Source organism: Pongo abelii, chromosome 7, assembly GCF_028885655.2.
Source record: "Pongo abelii isolate AG06213 chromosome 7, NHGRI_mPonAbe1-v2.0_pri, whole genome shotgun sequence".
Lineage (NCBI taxonomy): Eukaryota > Metazoa > Chordata > Mammalia > Primates > Hominidae > Pongo > Pongo abelii.
Window position 1 is genome coordinate 8227951 of NC_071992.2, and position 20472 is coordinate 8248422.

Sequence of the window (20472 nt, forward strand, 5' to 3'; positions counted from 1 at the left end):
TAGCCTTAGCTTTTTGTGTTACTAATTTTATGCTCAGTTTATAATTAGAAACCAATAGGCCCTTCCTATTCGTGGGTTCCACATCAGGAAACATTCTACAAAAGCATTGTGTCTGAATTGAGCATACACAGGCTTTTTTCTCTTGCCATTATTTTCTAGGAAATACAGCATAACTCCTATTTACTTAGCATTTACATTGTGTTCAGTGTTATGAGAGATCTAGGAATGATTTAAAGTATATGCAAGGAGGTGTGAAGATTGTATGAAATTACTACTCTTTTATATCAGGGACATGAGCATCCGAGGCATTTGATATACACAGGGGGTCCTGGAACCAATCCCCCATGGATACTGAGGAGCAATTGTATTTGTTTTCTGTTGCTGAAGTAACAGATTGTCATAAGCTTAGTGACCTAAACCAATACAAATTATCTTGCAGTTTTGGGGATCAAACATGAAAAATCAAAGTGTCCGTAGGACCTTGTTCCTTTCCGGAGGCTCTAAGAAGCTGAGTTTGCTTTCCTTTTTTTCTTCTTCTTTGTCTTTTCAAATCTGAGAGGCTGCTCATGTTCCTTGGTTTGTGGACCCTTCCTTCATCTTCAAATCCAGCAATGGCTGTTGAGTTGTTCCCACATCGCATCACGCAGACACTGACTCTTCTGCCTTCCTTTTCCACATTTAAGAATTCTTGGATTACGTTGGTCTCATTCACATGATCTAAGTTAATCTCCCTGTTTTAAAGTCAGCATATTAGCAAACTATTCTACCTGCTGCTTTAATTCTTATTTGCCATAAAGTTTAACATAACTCCAGGTTCTAGGGATAAGGATATGGACATCTTTGGGATGCCGTTATTATGCCTGCTACACCTAGTAAAATAAAACTCAGTGACATAATAAATATTTTCGCCAAGAAAAATATCTTTAAAGAGAAAATGTTTTCAGTGATTCATAGTGTTATCAGATGAATATAGGAGGCCAAGTTCAATTTGGCTTTCAGGTGAAGCATGAAGAACTTTTTAGTGTATTTAATCCCAAATAGTATGAGATAGATAATGTCACAATAAGCTGGATGTTGTTTATCTAAAACTCACATTTAACTGAGTGTCCCATATTTTTATTTGCAAAGTCTGTCAACCCTAGTCATTTAGGATTAATACAAACAAATACATGTTTCTTCTAAGTTGTTCACATATGAGAGCAAAACAAAGAAAAGTACATTTAAGGTTCTATCACAGGTCTCTCAGGAAAAGTTTTCTGGATGTGTTATCATCTCCCAGATACCCTACAATTAGATCTTTCTGATGTTTCTTTAGTGTTTTTTTAAATTATCTCTCTTTGATCAAGACCTTCACTGAAATGTATTATTTTAAAAGCAAACACTCTTCCATTTTGGATTCATTGAGAGACAGATGTTAGCATGAAAAAGCCCATATCCCAAGAAGGCTAGGGCATCTGAAAAATGTCTGACTCTTTACATTTTTGAATAGACTCTCCTGTCTTATGTAAAAATATTAAATAATTGAATTCTAGTACTTGATACAATATGTGAAGTCAATATCACAATAGATGGGATTAATAGCAAATTGACCAGAGCAGAGTAGAGGATCCAAGAATTAAAACACAGGTTAGTAGGCCGGGTGTGATGACTCACGCCTGTAATCCCAACACTTTGAGAGGCCAAGGCAGGCAAATCACTTGAGGTCAGGAGCTGAAGACCAGGCTGGCCAACATGGTGATATTCTATCTCTACTAAAAATACCAAAAAAAAAAAAAAAATTAACTGGATGTGGTATAGGACACCTGTAATCCCAGCTACTCAGAAGGCTGAGGCAGGAGAATTGCTTGAACCTGGGAAGCAGAGGTTGCAGTGAGTCGAGATCACACCACTGCACTCCAGCCTGGGTGACAGAGCAAGGCTCTGTCTCTCAAAAAAAAAAAAAAAAAAAAAAAAAGTAAGAATACAAGTCAGTGGAAAATTTTCAGGTTGAAGTGCAGAGATATAAAATAATGCAAAATACAAAAAATGACATAAATATATATATGTGAAGACACAGTAAAAGGATGCTTTGTATATGTGTGTCTGTGTGTTTGTATTGAATATATATGCAATACACACGTGTTGCATATGTGTTTGTGTACATACATATGGTTGGTGCAAAAGTAATTGCGGTTTTTGCCATTACCTTTAAAGGCAAAAACCACAATTACTTTTGGACCAATTCTCTATCTATCTAGACAATTCTATTCCCAGGAAGAGAAAGGAGAGAGGGACAGCAGCAATAACTGAAGAACTAATGGCTGAAAATCTGCTCAAAACAGTGATATTATTCCACATATTCAAAAAGCTCTGAAAACACCAAGAGGATGTGTCAAAAGTAAACTCTACCTAGACTAGTCACAGACAAATCCTGTTCTTTGGAGAGTTTCTTCATCTGCTTTAAATATAGTTGGAACAAGATCAGTTGCTAATTTTGTAGCCAGGTGAATTCAATAAAATAATGAATGAGCTGCAGTGTTTAAAATTAATACTTTTTTTGTTTTCTTATGAGTCTTCAGGCACGATGAAATGGGAACAATTTTATGCCATTAAGTCACGAGTTCACAGGTTCAGAGACTCAGATTATGACATGCAAGCTCACTTGGTTGGAATGGATTCTGTGAATTCTGTAAACTTTTGGAGTTATTCTATTTTTGAGCATCCAAATTAAACAGCTCCAGCTCCCATTCCTCATTAGTATAGACAGTCAAATGTTTCTCAGAACTCCCTATAGGTGCTTATGCTCCTAATATCTTGTACAAATTCTTATTTCTGTCTTCTGTGTAAATTCTCTGGCCACCTCCACCTCACTCCTGCAACTAACTACACATTTTCTTTGTAGCTTTGCATTAAGAATTACTGAGGCTTTCTGCCTTTTCCAAGAATTTTCAAATACACAGCCATTGATTGAGACACAGTTTTGCAAAAACATAAGGATAATGATGGGTGGTTAATGCACAGAACTGTTAAAAATAAGATTAGAAATGAGAGTGCATTCTAGCTAAAGAGTTCAGCCACTCTTGCTAATAACCACTACAGGTCACTTTGTGCCCTGATGTTACAGGTATACCTGCTCCTTTTGGAACCTAGAACTCCTTTCATTGTTAATCTCTGAGGGCCAAGAAACCTTTAGCAATTTATTTTTAGAACTGTAGAATGATTTAGCGCTTACTGGATTGTATCTCTATTTCATAGATGCAGTCAGGTGTCCTATCTTCCAAGACCTAAACAGCCATTAAAAGGTCTTCTTAAATAAAAGGAGAGTTTCTTTCTAAGAGAGTTGTGCTGTTTCCCCTGGAACACAGGAATGAACGTCATTGTCATGGTGACTTTTAGTTTTTTTGTGTGTGAAGCTTCACTTCTTTTGTACAATCAAATGATATATGCTTCCAGGAATCAAGAAATCCACTAACTGGTTCAAAATAACAGTGTATACACGATGAATATTAAATGAACAAATAAAGGCAGAGTCTGACTGTCCTGGCATCAAGGTAGGTGAGTGTGACTGAGTTGGACAATTACAGGATTAGACCCTGTCTTGATTTAAATTTTGGAGAGTTTGTTAATTATGGTGATTTTTTCATGAATATTATTTTTTTAAAAATCTATCGCATTATAAGATCATCTATATTAACTATGGAATATCTTAGTGCTTACATTTTATACCTGAGGCCAGAGCCTCCCTCGCTTCACCCTAGTCCTGGCTTTGTCATCACATCTGGATAAAATCTATATCCAGATAAAAATGCTTTTACTCTAACAAGGTCTGGTTACTTTTTTCAATCTTGAGATTAGGAAAGACAATGGATTATTTTGGAACTAAGGTGCATTTTCCCAGAGGTAGATGATATGCACATTCAGTGCAGAGTTAATGTGAAGAAACAGAGAGTTTCTTATGCATCTAGGATATACCCACAGTGTTCATGATTTAAGGACCAAACCCTCCCAAGGAGAGAGAGCAGGGCCAGGGAGCTATCTTGATTCTTCCCCTTAGAGTCGATGCGTCTTTCTTCTTGAGGTTTGCTCTCCTATGCTTGTTTCCCATGCCATGTTGTCCTCATTTAATTGTGCCCTCAAAAAGACTTGTTTTTAACAGCATTTACTTGGATCCTATTATATTTGTATGTAAGGAAACCCTTGTACAACTGCATTTTGCCATCCAATTTATGAAATAGTTTATGAATGGCCAGCACATGAATGAATAAGACAAAGTCCACACCAGTAGAAATCTCATAGCTAAATGGAGAATTAAAAATTCATGCACCTCTGTAGGAGGTGTAATTGCATAAGAAACCTTAACCAGAAGAAGGGAGTCCTTGTGAATAACAGGACTGGGCATCCCCTCCCTTGGCAGATCCGCCATGATTCCATGAGGGAAGTGGTCTTTGAGTTGGGCTTGCTTTTTCTACGGAAGATGTGGGGTAGGTGATGGCATGCAAGGGGAGGATGCAGGAGGAGCAAAGCACATGTTCTAGGAAAATGCCGGGAATAAATGGGGAAGGTCAAGGGATCCAAAGAAAACAGATGCCTGTGACCCTGGAAAGCACTCCAAGCCCCACTGTGGCATCCCTGACCCCTGCCTGGAGAGCGGAAAAGGGTGTTGTTTCAAGGATATTAGAGATGGCCTGCCCAAACCAACATCACACAATGACCACAATTACTAGGATAAAGATTCCGTATCTTTGGACACCATAGTTTAATTTGGTTTACATGTCGCACGTCTCTGATGAGGGGGCCCTTTCTGAATCCACATCAGCCACAGCAGCTTCTTGGCCTCCTCATGGCTTTTTGCAGCATTTTATTACAGAGAGACCACAGGTGCCGATATGTTTATACCTTCTAGGGCAAAAGCCTGGATGACATATGGCACCACTCCTAAGGCAGGTAACAGGATTGCTAATATCACCAAAAACACCTAACAGGGAAAAAACACACAAAAAGAGCAAACAGCCTGTTAGAACTCAAAACTCATGTTGGAAAAACACAAACCCTGTGTCAGTATCGCCCTGAGTAAATCCACAGTGGGCTTCTTTCCTAAGCCTGGGCTTTTCCATTATGATAATGAGATGCGAGTCAATCATTTGGATCTAAGTTTCTGACATGGAAACTGGCACTGCTGTGGTTTGGGGGATGTTTATTTTTGTAGAACCTCATTGTGAAAGACCCTGATCTCCCCTGAGTGACCGGGGCCTCCAGGTGGGGTCTGGTAGGAGCTCAGCAACGATCTCTTGTGAATTCAGCTCCACCACAAGAAGATAACATCAAAGCTACTATACCGCCATTTTAACACACACAACCCAGTAACCTTTTGCTTTTTCAAATCATTTAGTCTGTTAAGTATTTGAGCTGAGATGGGGTAAAAAGATGCAACTCACTGAAATTGTTTAATATGAAATTAACACCAAGTAACTTACAGTTGAAAACCACAATTAGCCATAGAAATAAACATTTGTAATGGCTTTTTTCTAATATCTAAGTACTGGTTTCAACCTCATTCTTCTTTTTTTATCCCTCCCTCCCTCCCTCCTTCCCTCCTTCCCTCCCTCCCTTCCTTTCTCCCTGCCTGCCTGCCTCCCTGCCTTCCTTCATGATACTGTTCTAGGTGTTGGAAAATAAGAGGTCTCTGGTGCCTCTCAGAGCCCCATTGTTCTCACAAAACCCAGGACTCATAAATAAAATTGGTAAAATGAGACTTTCACAATTTAATATCTATGTGATTAACTGTTTTAGGTTTTATTCTCAAATTTTCTTTTTCCCTCTCTCCATCCTTCCCTTCCACTCTCCCTCTTTTATCCTTTCATGGTTTTTATTTTATTTTCATAATATCAAGGAGAAAATGAAGGTTAGGCATCCAGGCTTAAAAGTTGGTTTCAATGGGCCCTCCCTGTCCTGTGAACCTGCAGTGGCCTCGTGGCAGGGACTGTTCTCAGGGCCTCTGATCAGAAAAGTCCTGGGGGCAGAGTGTCTGCCGCAGTAGTTCCCACAGTATAGGCTGCACCTTAAGATTATCTGGGATTCTCTAGGTTGCAGTACCTATCCTTTAAATATAAAAATTTAGAAAATGACATTCTATACTACTTTCTTTAGATAAAGTCAAAATTGCTGTCTTTTTTTAAAAAAGTCACCTAACAGGTTTCAACCATAGTCTTAGCAGTTGTAGCATGGAAAGCAGTGAGGAGATGAGATTTACAAGCTACTGTGCTCCTTCATATTGGCTTAGAAGAGAGAGTGAGGTGTCCATGGGGTTCTCAAACTCCTTTTCTATTGAAGGAAGCAATTCTTGGTTCAATTAAATAGGGCATTCAGTCTACTCAGTCTAAAAGTGTGGGTAGAAGAAAGGAAAGAGAAAGAAAGAAAGATGTGCTCTGGGGAGAGAGGGAAAAAGAAAGACAGAAAAAAAGAGAGAGAGAGAGGGAAGAAGAGAGAGAAGCAGGAGAGAAGGATGGAGGGGACAGAGAGAGAGAGGCAGGAGAGAGAGGGATGAGGCAGAGATAGGTGGAGGGGAATGAGAGGAGACAGAGAGATTCTATGCCATTCTTCCATTTGTCCAACCCTCCTATTTCCCTGGCCCATCTCACCTGGAAGAGGCATCAGGAATATGAAGAGGAATGAGAAGAGGAGATACAGGACCCTCATGGCTGATGGCTGGGAGCTTCACCAGGAGCTGAGTCTGGGGAGGACATCAAGCCTTCCACCTTATAAAGGTCCTGGCCCCTGGTCACCGGGTAGAGTTCAGAACTGGTATTGGCTGCAATGCTCATTACAGAGATTAGAATTCAACCACTTACCTGGTGAGTCAGACAATGGTCCTCAAAGAACAATGCACACACAGCACATCTTATGCAAATCTCGACTCAGGAAACCCCAGAAAATCCCTTCCTCCTGCTCTTGGGACCAGAAAATTACTCTTATCTTGTGCCATTTAAAACCCAGTATATGAATGGAGTCAAGGGCTGGGCCTGTCTCACAGGAGAACAAACTCAAACTCAGGGCCTATAACCTGCCACTCACCTGCTGCCCACTCTGTGGGACGTCCTGTTTTTCCTATCTGGGGACAGTCTCAGGCCAAATTGAGAGCTCTTTCCATCTAATTCTATCCATTGCTGGGACATTCAGCTCCTGGGGATGATACAGGGCTGGCTCAGACCCAGGAACCCTGGAGAGGCTCAGGGCTTCTGGCAGCACCGGGAGCATGGTGGGCCCTGTCCCCCTAGGAGATCTGAGCTGGTGAAATTCATGTGGAAAATCCCCTGAAACTCCCCGTCTTCCCCATGGGACAGAGATGAGGCAGATGGATGCTGGCTTCCTTCCTCTGAGAAGGAGAATGGGAGGGTGGGATTGTGACTACATGTGTCCCCTCAGAGTGCACCCAGGCCTGGGCCAGGAGGTGGCCTACCACCTGCACTTGAGTTCCTTCCTTTCACACCATCACTCAGGGAATGTCAGCTCCAAAGGACTTCAGGGCTTTGGGAGCCAGGGCTTTCCCTGCTTTCCACAGATGTCAGTGTGAAGGGAGCTCACTGCCATTGGGATTTCATGGAGAAGCATGGAGTGGGGCTGCAAGGCCTCCACGTGGTCTCCCTGTCGGTGATGGGTCTCTCAGGACCCTATCCTTCCTCTGTAACCCAGAGAAGTCATTGGCTGTCATAAACAATGAATATAGCCCCAAGCCAGGTGCTCAGGGGCCAGGCTTTTCTCAGGAAAATAAGAGCCCTTTATCCTGGTTCCTCCCTCTTTGGATCTAAGGGCAGTTTGAGAGACAAGCAGGCCCTGGTGTCCAAGTCTGTGATGTCTCAGAGATGCAGCAGTGACAGAGCCATGGGGACAATGAGACTTTCCTCATGACCTGCCTGACCTCTTCATTTAAAATGCCAGGTTCTGAAGAACCCTTGTTCTTGGCAGTCCAGAAGTGGATTTAAAGGAAGCTGGTGAGGACATTGCATGGCCAAGATGCTCAATGATTTTTTTTCATAAAAGGGAGTTTCTGATGGGGTATGCAAAGAGAGGGCTGGGTCAGGTGCCATTGGAACTGCTATACAAACACGCACTCAGGGCTGCAGCTCAGTCACCGGAGAGTCATTCCCTTTGTCAGGACTTTGTTTCCCTGTGTGTTGAGCCGGCTGGAATCGAGGGGCAGACTCATTCATTCCTGACACTAAGGCGATTTCCTCCTGGTGAAGAAAGCATACAAAGAAACGGATTGTGAAATAAAGCCTTTATGTGCTTTGTCTAAATTAATAATCATGTTTTAAAAATACATATGTCTCTGTCACCTCTAGAAAGAGGCAAACATCGTGACACTTCACCCTACTTATCTCAGCATGGATCTCTTACAAATGAAGGAGAATTCTCACACCAATCACGGTACCATTTACACAAATTAACAAGAATAACTCCCTGGCCTGAACGGACAGGAGCCCTAGGTGCTCAGGAAGCAAAGTGTCAGTAAATTATTGCAAAACAAAAGTGTGCCCATGGACACTGAACTGTTCCAAGAATCGCTTCATGGCTGTTGAGTTTTCTGGGTACGTGTTCAATCCAGATTCACACATCGAATTAGGTTGTCACGCCTCTTTCCTGGTTGAGTAAATATTCTTAAGGAAATGCCATGGTACGTGGCAAGGGGCCTTACTGGAGTTATTACATGACTCTCACATGTAAATAAGAGTTTGAGTTAAGAGAGTGGTTCCCATCTTTTTCATGTGTGGCATCACTCCTGATTGAGATGTTCTTAATGACTGCTGTACTTAACGTGATTATTATAAAAGTAATACACTCACATTTAAAAACTCACCCATAGAAGAGAGTGAATTTTTCCTACACAGCCTTTCCAATCCCAGGAACCACCGATAGCATTGTGGTTTTATACTTGTTGTCCTCTCTAGATCTCAGTACATTTGTGAGGCCTTGTTAGAGAAGGAGGTGAAATTGCTTTGAAATAGGAAAGTCACTGTGAAATGCAGCACCTCTGTGTTCCTGGGGAAGAAGCCACCAAGGCTTAGGTAACATGGGCCTGGTTGCTCAAGGACAGCTGGGCTGACTGTTCCCATGAAGGTTCCTATGGTTGCAGCTGCTTCTTTTTTCCTGGCACAGCCGGGTGTGACTCCTTCACAGCCATGTGTGTCCTGCTCATAAGGTTTGTCTGATAAAGTCCACCAGAGTATCACTTTTGTCTTTCAAAGGTACAGTTATGATCTTGCTTCAGCAAGGGAGGCCATCCACCAGCACAGACATGAGATTCTTCCCAAAAACTCAAAGCGTAGCTGTTAGAGGATTTGAGGGCATGCTGAGCTTAGGTAAAATCTAATTTAATTCATTTTTATGAGCTCAAAACAAAGGCATGTAAAAGGGGAACCATCAAGCCTGACTGAGAGACTCAGGGCCTGTTTTTAATGGAATGTGAGGACACATGCTGTGTCCCCAGACCTCTTTCCTGTAACTGGGGAGGAACTTTCAGGCTGTTTCTTTGTGGCAAAATGGTTCAGCTCCCCAGGCGAGAGTGGGAAGCCTCATTCCTGTAGCTAGGCTCCCAGAAAGCAGAGTCTCTCCTATTTGTGATTTTAGAAAACAAAGTTTCTCAGCACTAAGTCCTCAGTGTTAAGTAACAGAAGCAGTTGTATTCATTTCTATTTCTGTGGAATGGCCAGCTTCTTGGGTGTCAGGGCAGGGCAGTCCCACAGGGACCTGCTCTCAGAGGGCTGGGGCCTGGTGTAAGAAAGCCATCCTATCAACATTCTGAAGACTTTTTTATCTGAACCTATGTTTTGTAAGTGCAGTCCTGTGAGACAGTGGAACATGTGCAGGGGCAGAATGGATACACTGGGACACAAGGTAGACAGGTGCAGTTCTTCGGGCACCACAGGCACGTGACTGGAGATAGCTGGTCTAGCTGCCCTTAGCACACACATCCCTGGAGCAGCCCAGACACCTGGGGACTGGGACGGGAGGTGGCAGTGGCAGCAGCAGCAGTGTTCTCAGCCCTGGGGTGAAAGGAGGGTCTCTGTGTCAGGGCAGCAATGACACCTCTGTGCCTGTTCATCCCCAGAGTCACTCTTGGAGCTTCTGAACAAATATTAACTTTCTTGCCTGAGCACTGGGACGGGAATCGTAGATGCTCAGGCAGCAAACTATCAGTAAATTATTGCAAGACAAAATGTGCACACGGACACTGCAATAAAGGAGGCCAGGGAGTTAGAGTTCTTCAGAGAGTTTAGAATTCTTCAAGGAGTTATCATGGCCTCAAAAATGGAAATTAAATTTATCAAGATAATCATGTTCAACAGAGAAGAGTGCTGCTTTTACTTTTATATAAACTTTCAGATGAATCAAACCTTAACAAGGAGGGCAATTTTTAAATAGCTTTTCTTCGTGTTATTAAAGATACAGAAGTGGAATGCATATGCAGGCATTTTCAATAAGCTACAAATTATGATGCCACTTTGGGTCTGGCGTAGGCCTCTGCAAATTACAGGAAATATATGAAGAGGCGTCAAAATTCCACTGGATAAGTTCACATTTAAAATTCAGTTCACACTTACATGAAAATGGTTTGTTTAAACCATTTTAAAAGAATCCATTTTATGGTAGCTCACCCCTGTAATCCCGGCACTTTGGGAGGCCGAGGAGGGCAGATCACGTGAGGTCAGGAGTTCCCGACCAGCATGGACAACATGGCAAAACACTGTCTCTACCAAAATTACAAAAATTAGCCAGGTGTGGTGGCACATGCCTGTGATTCCAGCTACTCAGGAGGCTGAAGCAGGAGAATCGCTTGAGCCTGGGTGGCAGAGGTTGCAGTAAGCCGAGATTGCACCACTGCACTGCAGCCTGGGAGGGAAAGCGAGATTCCATCTCCAAAAAACAAACAAACAAACAAAAACAAACAAACAAACAAACAAAAAATTTTAAAAGAATCACTAGCTCCAGATATACTAAAATTTGTTAGTATGTCAAAATAATTCATCCTATATTGTCACAGCTTAGAAAATATTCTGGAAACATTTGCTTCAGCAGAGTCTTCTCAAAAGAAAATGAAGTTGCACAAGGTATAAAGTTTGATGATCAAACAAATTAATAGACAGACCAGTGGGCCAGAAAAATTGTGTGATTCACCCACATATCCCATTAGCAAGGCATTATTATTTATTCTATTATAATCATGACCGTCATTTTGTGGGGAGATTTGTATGACCGTCATTACTCCCGTAAAACTACTATCTCTATTATATTTTTAAAATAATGGAAAACACTGGCTTGAGAAAGCTGAATATCCTCCTGCCTTTCATGACACTTTCTTCTGCCGCTCTTTGAACAAGGCGCTCTGCATTTCCAGTTTGCACTGAGCCTTGGGAATTTTGCAGCCAGCCCTGCCGTGGCCATTTTTATACAAGTTATCTCATTTAATCCCCAGAAACAAACGTGCCAGGGGAGTATTACCCAAGTTTACAGAGGCAGGTCCTGGGGCCTAGAAAGGTTAGAGGACATGTTCAAAGTCACCTGGCTACTAAGTGACAGAGATGCAATTTGAAATAGAATCCCTCTCTCTTCAAAGCCCATGTTCCTAACCACCGCCACACAATCACCATAGTGTCCTGATAACCTGCCCTCTTCTCTTCCTACAGCCCCAAAGCTACAGTAATGCTCTGCCTAAGGCCAGAGTCCATGGGGCTACTGTCATTCTCTCCCATCTTCTGAGCTGAGTGGTGAGTCCAGAGCCTGGCCTGGCCTTGCAGGAGGTGAGGGAATGAGCTCGCAGTTACTGCCACCTCGTGGCAGCTCGTCTGTATGACCCTAAAACGCAGATCTAATCTCAGTTTCCTGCCTGCCTGAAGCCTGGATGTGCACCTGAGAGTTTTTGTCATTTCTTTACCCCTTAAGGAACCTATTGAGAGTTCTCACAATTGTATGGATCCTCTCAAGGAATCAGCTTTTATTTATTTATTTTTAATGTTTTTTTGTGTCCAGTTTCTTTTTATTCACTTTTTCTTTTTCTCTTTTTTTTTTCTTTTTCTTATTTACTTTGGGTTTAATTTGTTCCCTTTTCCCATACCATTTCTTACAGTGGAATCTTAAATTGCCTTTTTGTGAGTTTTTCCTCTGTCATAATAGCATTTAATTATAAATTTGTCTCCAAGAGCCACTTTAGTGGCACTTCCACAAATTTTGGTATGTTACGGTTTCATTTTCTATCAGTTCAACCTATTTTTTGATTTCTCCTTTGGACCATTTAGAAACATGTTCATTGATGTCCCAATATATGGAGATTTTTCCAGATGACTTTCTGTATTGATAGCTTTGTAAATTCCACTGTAGATAGACGCTGTCTTTTGTATAACTTTAAACTATGTTGATTTTTTGAGATGTTTCATAGGTTAGTATGAGCTCTATTGGGTAATATTTTAATGCATTCTGCTGTTATTTGGTAGAGTGTTCTATAAATCTCAAATAGGTTGTGCTGGATGATAGCGTTGTTCAAGTCTTCTCTACCTTTACTAATATTTTGTCTGCTTTAAAAAATCTATTACAGGAAGAGAAGTGTTGAATTGTCTAACTGCAATTGTTAATTTGTCTATTTCTTTAATGTCTATTGATTTTTCTTTAAGAATTTCAAAATTCTGTTATTAGGGGCACACACTGATTTAATATTAATATCTGTTCTTGGTGATGTAACCACTTTATCATTAGGAAAAATATCTCTCCCTATTACTGATAATACCCTTTGCTCTAAAATCTACCCTAATTTATGTCAATGAGCCAATATAGCCAATCCTATTTTCTTTATACTAATGTTTTCATACTTTATCTCTTTCCATCCTTTTATTTTAACTGTTTGTTCTTACAGTTTATATATAAAGTGGGTTTTTATAGACAGCATGTAGTTGGGTCTTGCTTTTTACTGAACTGACAATCTCTCTCTTTAAGGAGCTTCTAGAATGTTCACAGCATGCTCTTTTCATCATATGGAATGAAATTTCTACCTGGCGTCTTCCCTTTCTGCCAAAAAATTATCTTTGCATTTTATAGTACAGACTTGCTGGTGAGGAATTCTCTTAGCTTTTATTGTTGTTACTGGAAATTGCCTTTACTTATTATTTGATTATGTGTTTACTCTTTTTTTAGAAAAATACTTTTGCTGGGGTGGATTTCTAAGAGAACATTTTTTTTCTTTCGGCAGTTGAAGATATCACTTACGTTTTGTTCTTCTGTAAGTAATACGTCTCCTTTCAGGCTGCTTTTTAGTTTTATTTTTGTTTTTGAGATGGAGTCTCTCTCTGTTGCTCAGGCTGGAGTGCAGTAGGTTGATCTCGGCTCACTGCCATCTCCGCCTCCTGGGTTCAAGAGATTCTCCTGCCTCAGCCTCTCAAGTAGCTAGGATTATAGGTGCGTGCCACCATGCCTGGCTAATTTTTGTATTTTTTTTCAGTAGTTACAGGGTTTCACCATGTTGGCCAGGCTGGTCTCAAACTCCTGACCTCAGGTGATCCGCTTACCTTGGCCTCCCAAAGTGCTGGGATTACAGGCATGAGCCACTGTGCCTATCCTCAGGCTGCTTTTAAAATTTTCTTTTTATTACTGATATAAAATAACTTGATTATGATATGTTTCATGTGGTTTTCTTCATGTTTCATATTTCAGCTTGGATGTCTTCATGTGGTAAATTTGTGTGTTCATAGTCTCACCAAATTTGGAAAACAATAGGCCATTTCTTCCTTAGCTCTATCGTCTCTCCCAAAACTTTTTTTTTTTATTCGAGATGGAGTCTTGCTCTGTCTCCCAGGCTGGAGTGCAGTGGCTTGATCTAGGCTTACTGCAACCTCTGCCTCCCAGATTTAAGTGATTCTCCTACCTCAGCCTCCAGAATAGCTGGGATTACAGGTGCATGCCACCACGCCCAGCTAATTTGTGTATTTTTAGTAGAGATGGGGTTTCACCATATTGGCCACGCTGGTCTTGAACTCCTGACCTTGTGATCCACCCTCCTCAGCCTCTCAAAGTGCTGGGATTACAGGTGTGAGCCACTGCGCCTGGCCGTCTAAACACACATAGTTGCTAGATTGCTTGATGTTTCTGCACAGGTCACTGCTTATTATTTTCCAGCCCTTTTCTCCTCTCTTTGCATTATTTCTTCATTCATTTGTAGTAATATAAACTCAGGTTTACTGATCTTTATTTTGGAATATATGCCACAATCCAATTCACAGTATCTTTTACTCAGATGTTTATTTTTAATCTCTGGAAATTCCATTTGTTTCTTTATATCTCTCACTGATCATGAACAGTTTTTCTCTTCAAACTTGGACATATTTATAACATTTATAATAGCTCATTTATATCTTTTTTTGCTGATCCTAGTATCCTTGTCATTTCTGGATCTGTTTTTTCTGAATGATTTTTCTCTTGATTATGACCATATTTTCCTGCATAGCAGCTAATTTTTTATTGGATTCAGTGTGCTATAAGGCACAAATTGTTGAGTGATGGATTTAGTTGTTTTTCTTTGAAGAATGTTAGGCTTTATTCTGTCCCACATTTAAGTTTCTTAAAGATCGGTCTGGTCCTTTCAAGACTGGTTTAGAAAAAAATTTGTTAGAGTGGTTGCAGAACAATTTAATCTAGAGCCAAATAGCACTACTACTAATGTGTTAGCTGCCCAAGGACTCTGCAGTCTCTCCACTTTGCTGGTGGGAATGAAAACATTTCCCGCCTTTAGTGCTCCTGAAATTGTTATCCAATCCCTTTTGGGTGTTTTTGTTTGGCTCTAGCCTTGTGAAGTCTTACCCCAAGTGTGCTCACATGAAAACACAGCCCAGGATGGAAGATTTACCATGTGTCCCTGCCCCCACCACCAACACTGAGGTACCCTCTCTCTGCTATTCTGCCCTGGAAGTGGGGGTGTCTTGTGCTTCGGGAAGTTTGATTTTAGTCTCTTCAATGCCTCAGGATCGCTGGACTTCGTTTGAGTCTTCCTCTATGTGCTGTGGTCTGGACTCTGCTGCTGTAGTGAGCTGCGGGCAATCGAAAGTCTCACTTCATTGGTCTGTTGCACTGCTTATTATCCAATGTCTGAACACAGCTGTCACACCTCTTGACAGGTTCCCTTTTGTCTACTGTCAGAGGGAGATTCCCATAGCAGTGAGTCCATTTTGGATAGAAAGTGAGGAGCAGTCTCATCTTTTTGGGCCCTTGAGCCTTTCTTCCTAAGAGCCTTGTTGTATTGTCTTTTCTCCATACATGGAGCCATGACTGGGGTCTGGTGTCAGGTATGAAGGACCATGCACTCCATTTGCTGGAATCCTTCTGCATCAACATTGAGAGAGCACTAGGTAGTAAAACTGCAGTATCTCCAAATCATTTGAATGATTAAAGATACTTAAATCAATAAATCATTTGAATGTACTTCAATTCAATAAATACTTGTTGAGCAGCCTTCATGCTCAGGGCACTTTACAAGTAGTCCAGGAAGAATTAAGACACGCTTCTTGCTTTTAAGGCTCACAAAATCTAATATGGAGATTGGCAATATGTCGCTGTACACAATGTAAAAACCAAGCAAGGGTTGTAGATGGAGGACTCAAGTCAGAACCCTGTGGTGAACCAGAGAAAAGACTGTAAGCATTTGGGAAATCACCTGTGTTTTTAAGATGGAGATAAAATGTGAGATGGTCCCTGAAGGACAGGTTAAAGTTTAGAGATGAAGTTGGAGGAGCGAGGCAGACATGAGATCAACCAGAGCAGAGGCATGGGTGAGAGAAAGCAAAGTGAATATCTGAGGAAGAGCCAGTTTCCTTATTTCTCAGAAGACAAAGTTTTTGGAAGGAATTGGGATAGCCCCTGAGGGATGCATGAAAACCTTAGAGATAGGTTTGGTGGAGAGATGCCATTTGGGGTAGAGGGACTGAAAAGGTCCAAGGCTTGGATGACATGAAAGCAAAGGGCATATCTCAAGAGAGTGAAGAGTCCAACTTCACTGGGGCATAACGTTCACAAAGGAGGAATAGAACCTGGTAACCCTTGGATAATAAGGTTGGGCTCCCTTATAGATTTCTCCAGAGATTCTACTTTCTTTGAGTGAAAGGTGAGTCCTTAAGATTTTCTGAGTTGTCTGTTTGGAAACAACTACCAAAATAACCAGATTAAAAAAAAAAAATCAAGCTCCTAATTTTTTTTGAAAAAAAATTAATTTGATTTTACTTTTATAAACTTTAAGAAGGCATTTCCAAACTTTACAACACTCTCGTCATGTTTCAGGGTTTTTATTTCTTTCTTCGGCAGCATTTTCGGCCACGTGTCGAACACTTGCCAATCTGTTCCTCCTTTGGAAGGCAGCTGAGCACAGCACACCGGCCGCCTCTGACTCTGCAATAATATTTCTGTAATGTGTTTATGATTCCTCCATGACCTGCAATGACAAAATAGCACACATGGAAAGGTTTTAGGAAGGCTTTTGGTACACGTACAAGGCTTCTGGAATTCCTCAAATAACTCATCTGTTGCTTTTATTGTATTCTTTTCTTTCTTTTTCCTTTTTCTATAAAATCAGGAGGAAAATAAAGGTATGACTAAACAACCCATAGACAATGTTTCTAAGGCTGCAGCTCAGCTGTGGACCCACAGTGGCACCGGGGAAGTGGCGTGACCCTGTGACTGCCGCAGGAACAGTGGGGGTGCTGAGGCTGTGGTGTCCTCAGAGGTAGCCCAAACACTCCACCTCCAACCACTGCACTTAGTAAAACACAAGCTTGTGCTTCTATTCTCAGAGTAAATCAATCTTTCTTGCTGTATTAAAATTTTATGTCTGATTCGTGTCTCATCAGCTGGTATAATAATCTTCCCTTGAAGAGGTGGGGAAAGAGATAGCTTTGGGGAGCTATTTAGTTTCTTAATGATTCTGTTTTTTTTTTTTGTTTTTTTTTTTTTTTGAGATGGACTCTTACCCTGTCACCCAGGCTGGAGTGCAGAGGCGTGACCTCGGCTTACTGCAACCTCCGACTGCCAGGTTTAAGCAATTCTCTGCCTCAGCCTCTCGAGTAGCTGGGATTACAGGTGCCCGCCACCGTGCCCGGATAATTTTTGTATTTTTAGTAGAAACGGGGTTTCACCATCTTGGCCAGGCTGGTCTTGAACTCCTGACCTCGTGATCCGCCCACCTCGGCCTCCCAAAGTGTTGGGATTACAGGCGTGAGCCACTCCGTCTAGCCTCTTAATGATTCTTGTCTGAAAAAATAATGGCGATGCCTAGTTCCCATACAACAAACCTGCTTGGTCTAAAGCGCTGTGAAGGATGGAGAAATACTGACTCTGAATTATATATTCTCAATTAGCTCAATCCTTAGATTTCCCAGCCCATCTTACCTGGAACAGGCACCAAAAACAGGAAGAGCAAAGCAAACAGAAGATAATGGATCCTCATAGCTGCCAGGCTTCACCCACGCTGAGACTGGATGGAAAGGTGTGCTTGGTCACTTTATAAAGGTTCCAGCCACGGCTGCAATTCTTGTCATGTTACAGTGATGACACTATGACATGTTTCCTGATGCGTCATACCAATGCCTCTCAACATGCAGAATACACCCACTCACTCAGTTAATTAGGAACCCAATGGTGAGGCAGAGCTCCCTATGGACGTGTGGCTGTCCGGGTGCTCTTTGGGCTCCAGGGGCTTGTCTGGGTGTGGGTCAGATTGGGTTGTGGGTACAGATAGGGCTGGCATGGGCAAGAATGCCCCCTTTGGGGAATAGTCTCAGCGCATGTGGCTGGGGGCTGACTTGTCTGTACTTTGCTACTTTGGAGCTTTTTTCCTCTTCCTAAAGTGCTGGGAGAGTCTAAGGCCCTCCTGGGGACCAAATAAATCCAGCCCTGGACATATTCAATATCTGGCAATAGGACTGGCTTTTTGGCAGTGAGGTAAGGGAGGAAAATGGGCTACATTCAAGGTTAGCTGACCACCTGGCCCTTGGCCTATGATGGGATGCTATAATTTGAGTGAAACGTGTCTCATTCTTTCATTTTTTTTTTTTTTTTTGAGAGGCAGAGTATCACTTTGTTGTGCAGGCTGGAGTGCAGTGGCATGATTAGAGCTCACAGCAGCTTGAGCTGTCAGGCTCAAGAGGTCCTCCCACTTCAGCCCCCTGAGTAGCTGGGACCACAAATGCATGCCTCCACACACGGCTAAATTTTAAATTTTCTGTAGAAAATAAAGTGGGGTCTCACTATGCTGCCTAGACTGGTTTTGAGCCCAGATGTGAACTCCTGGGCTCAAGCAATCCTCCTGCTTTAGCCTGCTAAATTGCTGAGATTACTGGTATGAGCCACTGTGTGCAGCCCATGTCAGATTCTTCATCATTGTCTAAAATCTACCAAATTTATGAGTAAAGAAGGTGTTTAATTTTACTTCATCAGAGAGAGGGGATGCTGGGATGATAGTTTTAATAGACTGGCATCTCCTCCTAGTCAATGACTGTCCCTGTGCAAAAGAGGGGCTTCAGAATAGACATTTAAGACCTCAAGTTACTCTTGACTCAGGAGCATTCAAGGCAGTCCAGGGGCCAGATGATTTCCCCTGGATATAGATTCAATGTTTAGAGGGAAAAATGCTAAAAAAGAAAAAAAAACAGCTATTAAACTTAAATGTTCAGGAATCCAATGGATGGGTTGTATTTGGTTGACTATCAATTGGGAGCTAAGTAAGTCAATGACAATTCAACCGGGAGCTGAAGTCACCGTGATGTCTCCTAGCTGCTGCATCGTGTGAATGCAATTATAACGGATCCACTAAGGATCAAGGGTGTGTTAGTTCTGGGAGTGTGTTCAGAATTTGGGTGCACCACACCTGTCAGATTCAGTGAGCAAACTCTGAACACATACTATAGGAAGGGACAAGTATCATGTTTTCAGTGTAGGTGAGGGTGAAGTGGATGAGATACCAAGAGGGACAAGTCTTGGTTATTTCTCTCCAGAAGCTCTGTGTAGGGCCAGGTAGATGGGCAGACCATCAAATGATAAATTTAGGATGGACTTTAATGGGAGTCATAGGAAGAGTTCAAGCACAGGGCTGCAGAAATGTAGAAGAAAGATAACTCATCATAACTCAAAGATAACTCTTTGAGCCAAGAGTGGAGCTCAATCAGCAGATTTAAGACTTTAGATATGTAGATGCTTCTTTTTAAAATCTAACTTTCCTCTTAAGTTCATGATTTGAAACAAAGCAATTGGAAATATTTATAAATGGAGGAAGGAGGTGAGTGTGGGTGGGATGGGTGCTGACTTCACAGTCTTCCTATGTCAGAGATAACGATGGCATTGGGTGTTGTAGAGTATTAGCACTGGCTCTCAGCCTAGGGTGCAGATAGTCAGACGCTGGAGACGACTTGCTTTTCCACATGGAGAATAGACATCCACAGGTGAATCCCTGGTCTAACCTGTTCCTTCACAGACTGGGAGGCATTTTTATGGCAACACCACTACTTCATAAAGGTTCCTTGGGGAGGAAAAAGCGCCACTTTTTCTTGTCAACTAATTTGGGAGCTGGGAATTTGAGATTGTGCTGTAACAATCAGCCTTTTCAAGTTTGGACATACTCCTCACACACAAAATCAGTTTTGAGGGGGACATATGTGTTTTAAGAAAATTATAAAAGTAATGCATTTTTATGGTAAAATTTCAAACAATAGAAGAGAGAGACAGTGTAATTTACTTCTCTACTCCAGGGAGCCACTGATAACTGTGAATTGCCCTCTTTTTGGCTTATTATAATCCTTTTTATGTCATAAATACTTTTAGCCTCTCAAATGATAACAAGTACACATGTACTGTCTAATAGTTGGGTGAATAGATTCATGTGTCTGAAACCTTACAACACTAATGAGAGCTGGGACTTGTCACTCCCTGCCCCTGGGCTCTGAGTCACAGCACTTGGAACTGCAGATCCTGCAAATTTTTGTACCCGTGTGCTTGGTTTCCCTGTAGCTCTCACAGCCAGCATTTCTACAATTTTGTAGAAATTGAGCGAGGAAGAGAAACTTTAGTTATTTATCACCTTTGTTCACGTCAGACTTTCCTTTAATTATTAATTTTTAAATCCTGTTCTTAAAATGTGGAGCAGAGATGTGATTGGTCCACATTTTTGGCTTAAGGGCAGAGCTATGTGGAAGACAAACACCACGTCTGAAGTGAGGCATCATTGGGCTATCGCTCAGCCCTACCATGTATGGCGTGGGTTTACCTGAATACATTACCTAAGCTCTGTGAGCATCTGTAACTCAGCAACAAAGCACAGAGAGCAGTACATTTCCTGTTTAGGTCACAGTGAAAGCTCTATGAGTTAATGGTGTGAAATTGACTTGTACATTGCAAATTACCATGTGACCCATGTATCACCCATGTATCACCCACATGACCCTCGGTTAACAATATCAAGACTCTGGCATGGGCTCC

General features: G+C 41.7%; 3 protein-coding genes across 3 annotated transcripts in view; all 3 read right to left on the reverse strand.

Moving 5' to 3' along the window:
- The window catches only part of LOC134761888 (chitobiosyldiphosphodolichol beta-mannosyltransferase-like), a 966630-nt gene that overhangs the window by 344306 nt on the left and 601852 nt on the right, over window positions 1–20472 (reverse strand). The gene's annotated exons all lie outside the window — the stretch shown is intronic.
- On the reverse strand, window positions 4712–6711 carry LOC129047322 (defensin beta 4A). The gene is made up of 2 exons (XM_002818792.3): window positions 6618–6711; window positions 4712–4954 (listed from the first exon to the last, which is right to left on the reverse strand). Exons 1-2 carry the CDS (start codon window positions 6673–6675, stop codon window positions 4818–4820), a joined length of 195 nt encoding a protein of 64 aa, XP_002818838.1. The 5' UTR covers window positions 6676–6711; the 3' UTR covers window positions 4712–4817.
- On the reverse strand, window positions 16208–17662 carry LOC100435661 (beta-defensin 103A). Its single transcript, XM_002818791.2, has 2 exons — window positions 17392–17662; window positions 16208–16438 (listed from the first exon to the last, which is right to left on the reverse strand). The coding sequence occupies exons 1-2, from the start codon at window positions 17447–17449 to the stop codon at window positions 16293–16295; spliced, it is 204 nt and encodes a 67-aa protein (XP_002818837.1). The 5' UTR covers window positions 17450–17662; the 3' UTR covers window positions 16208–16292.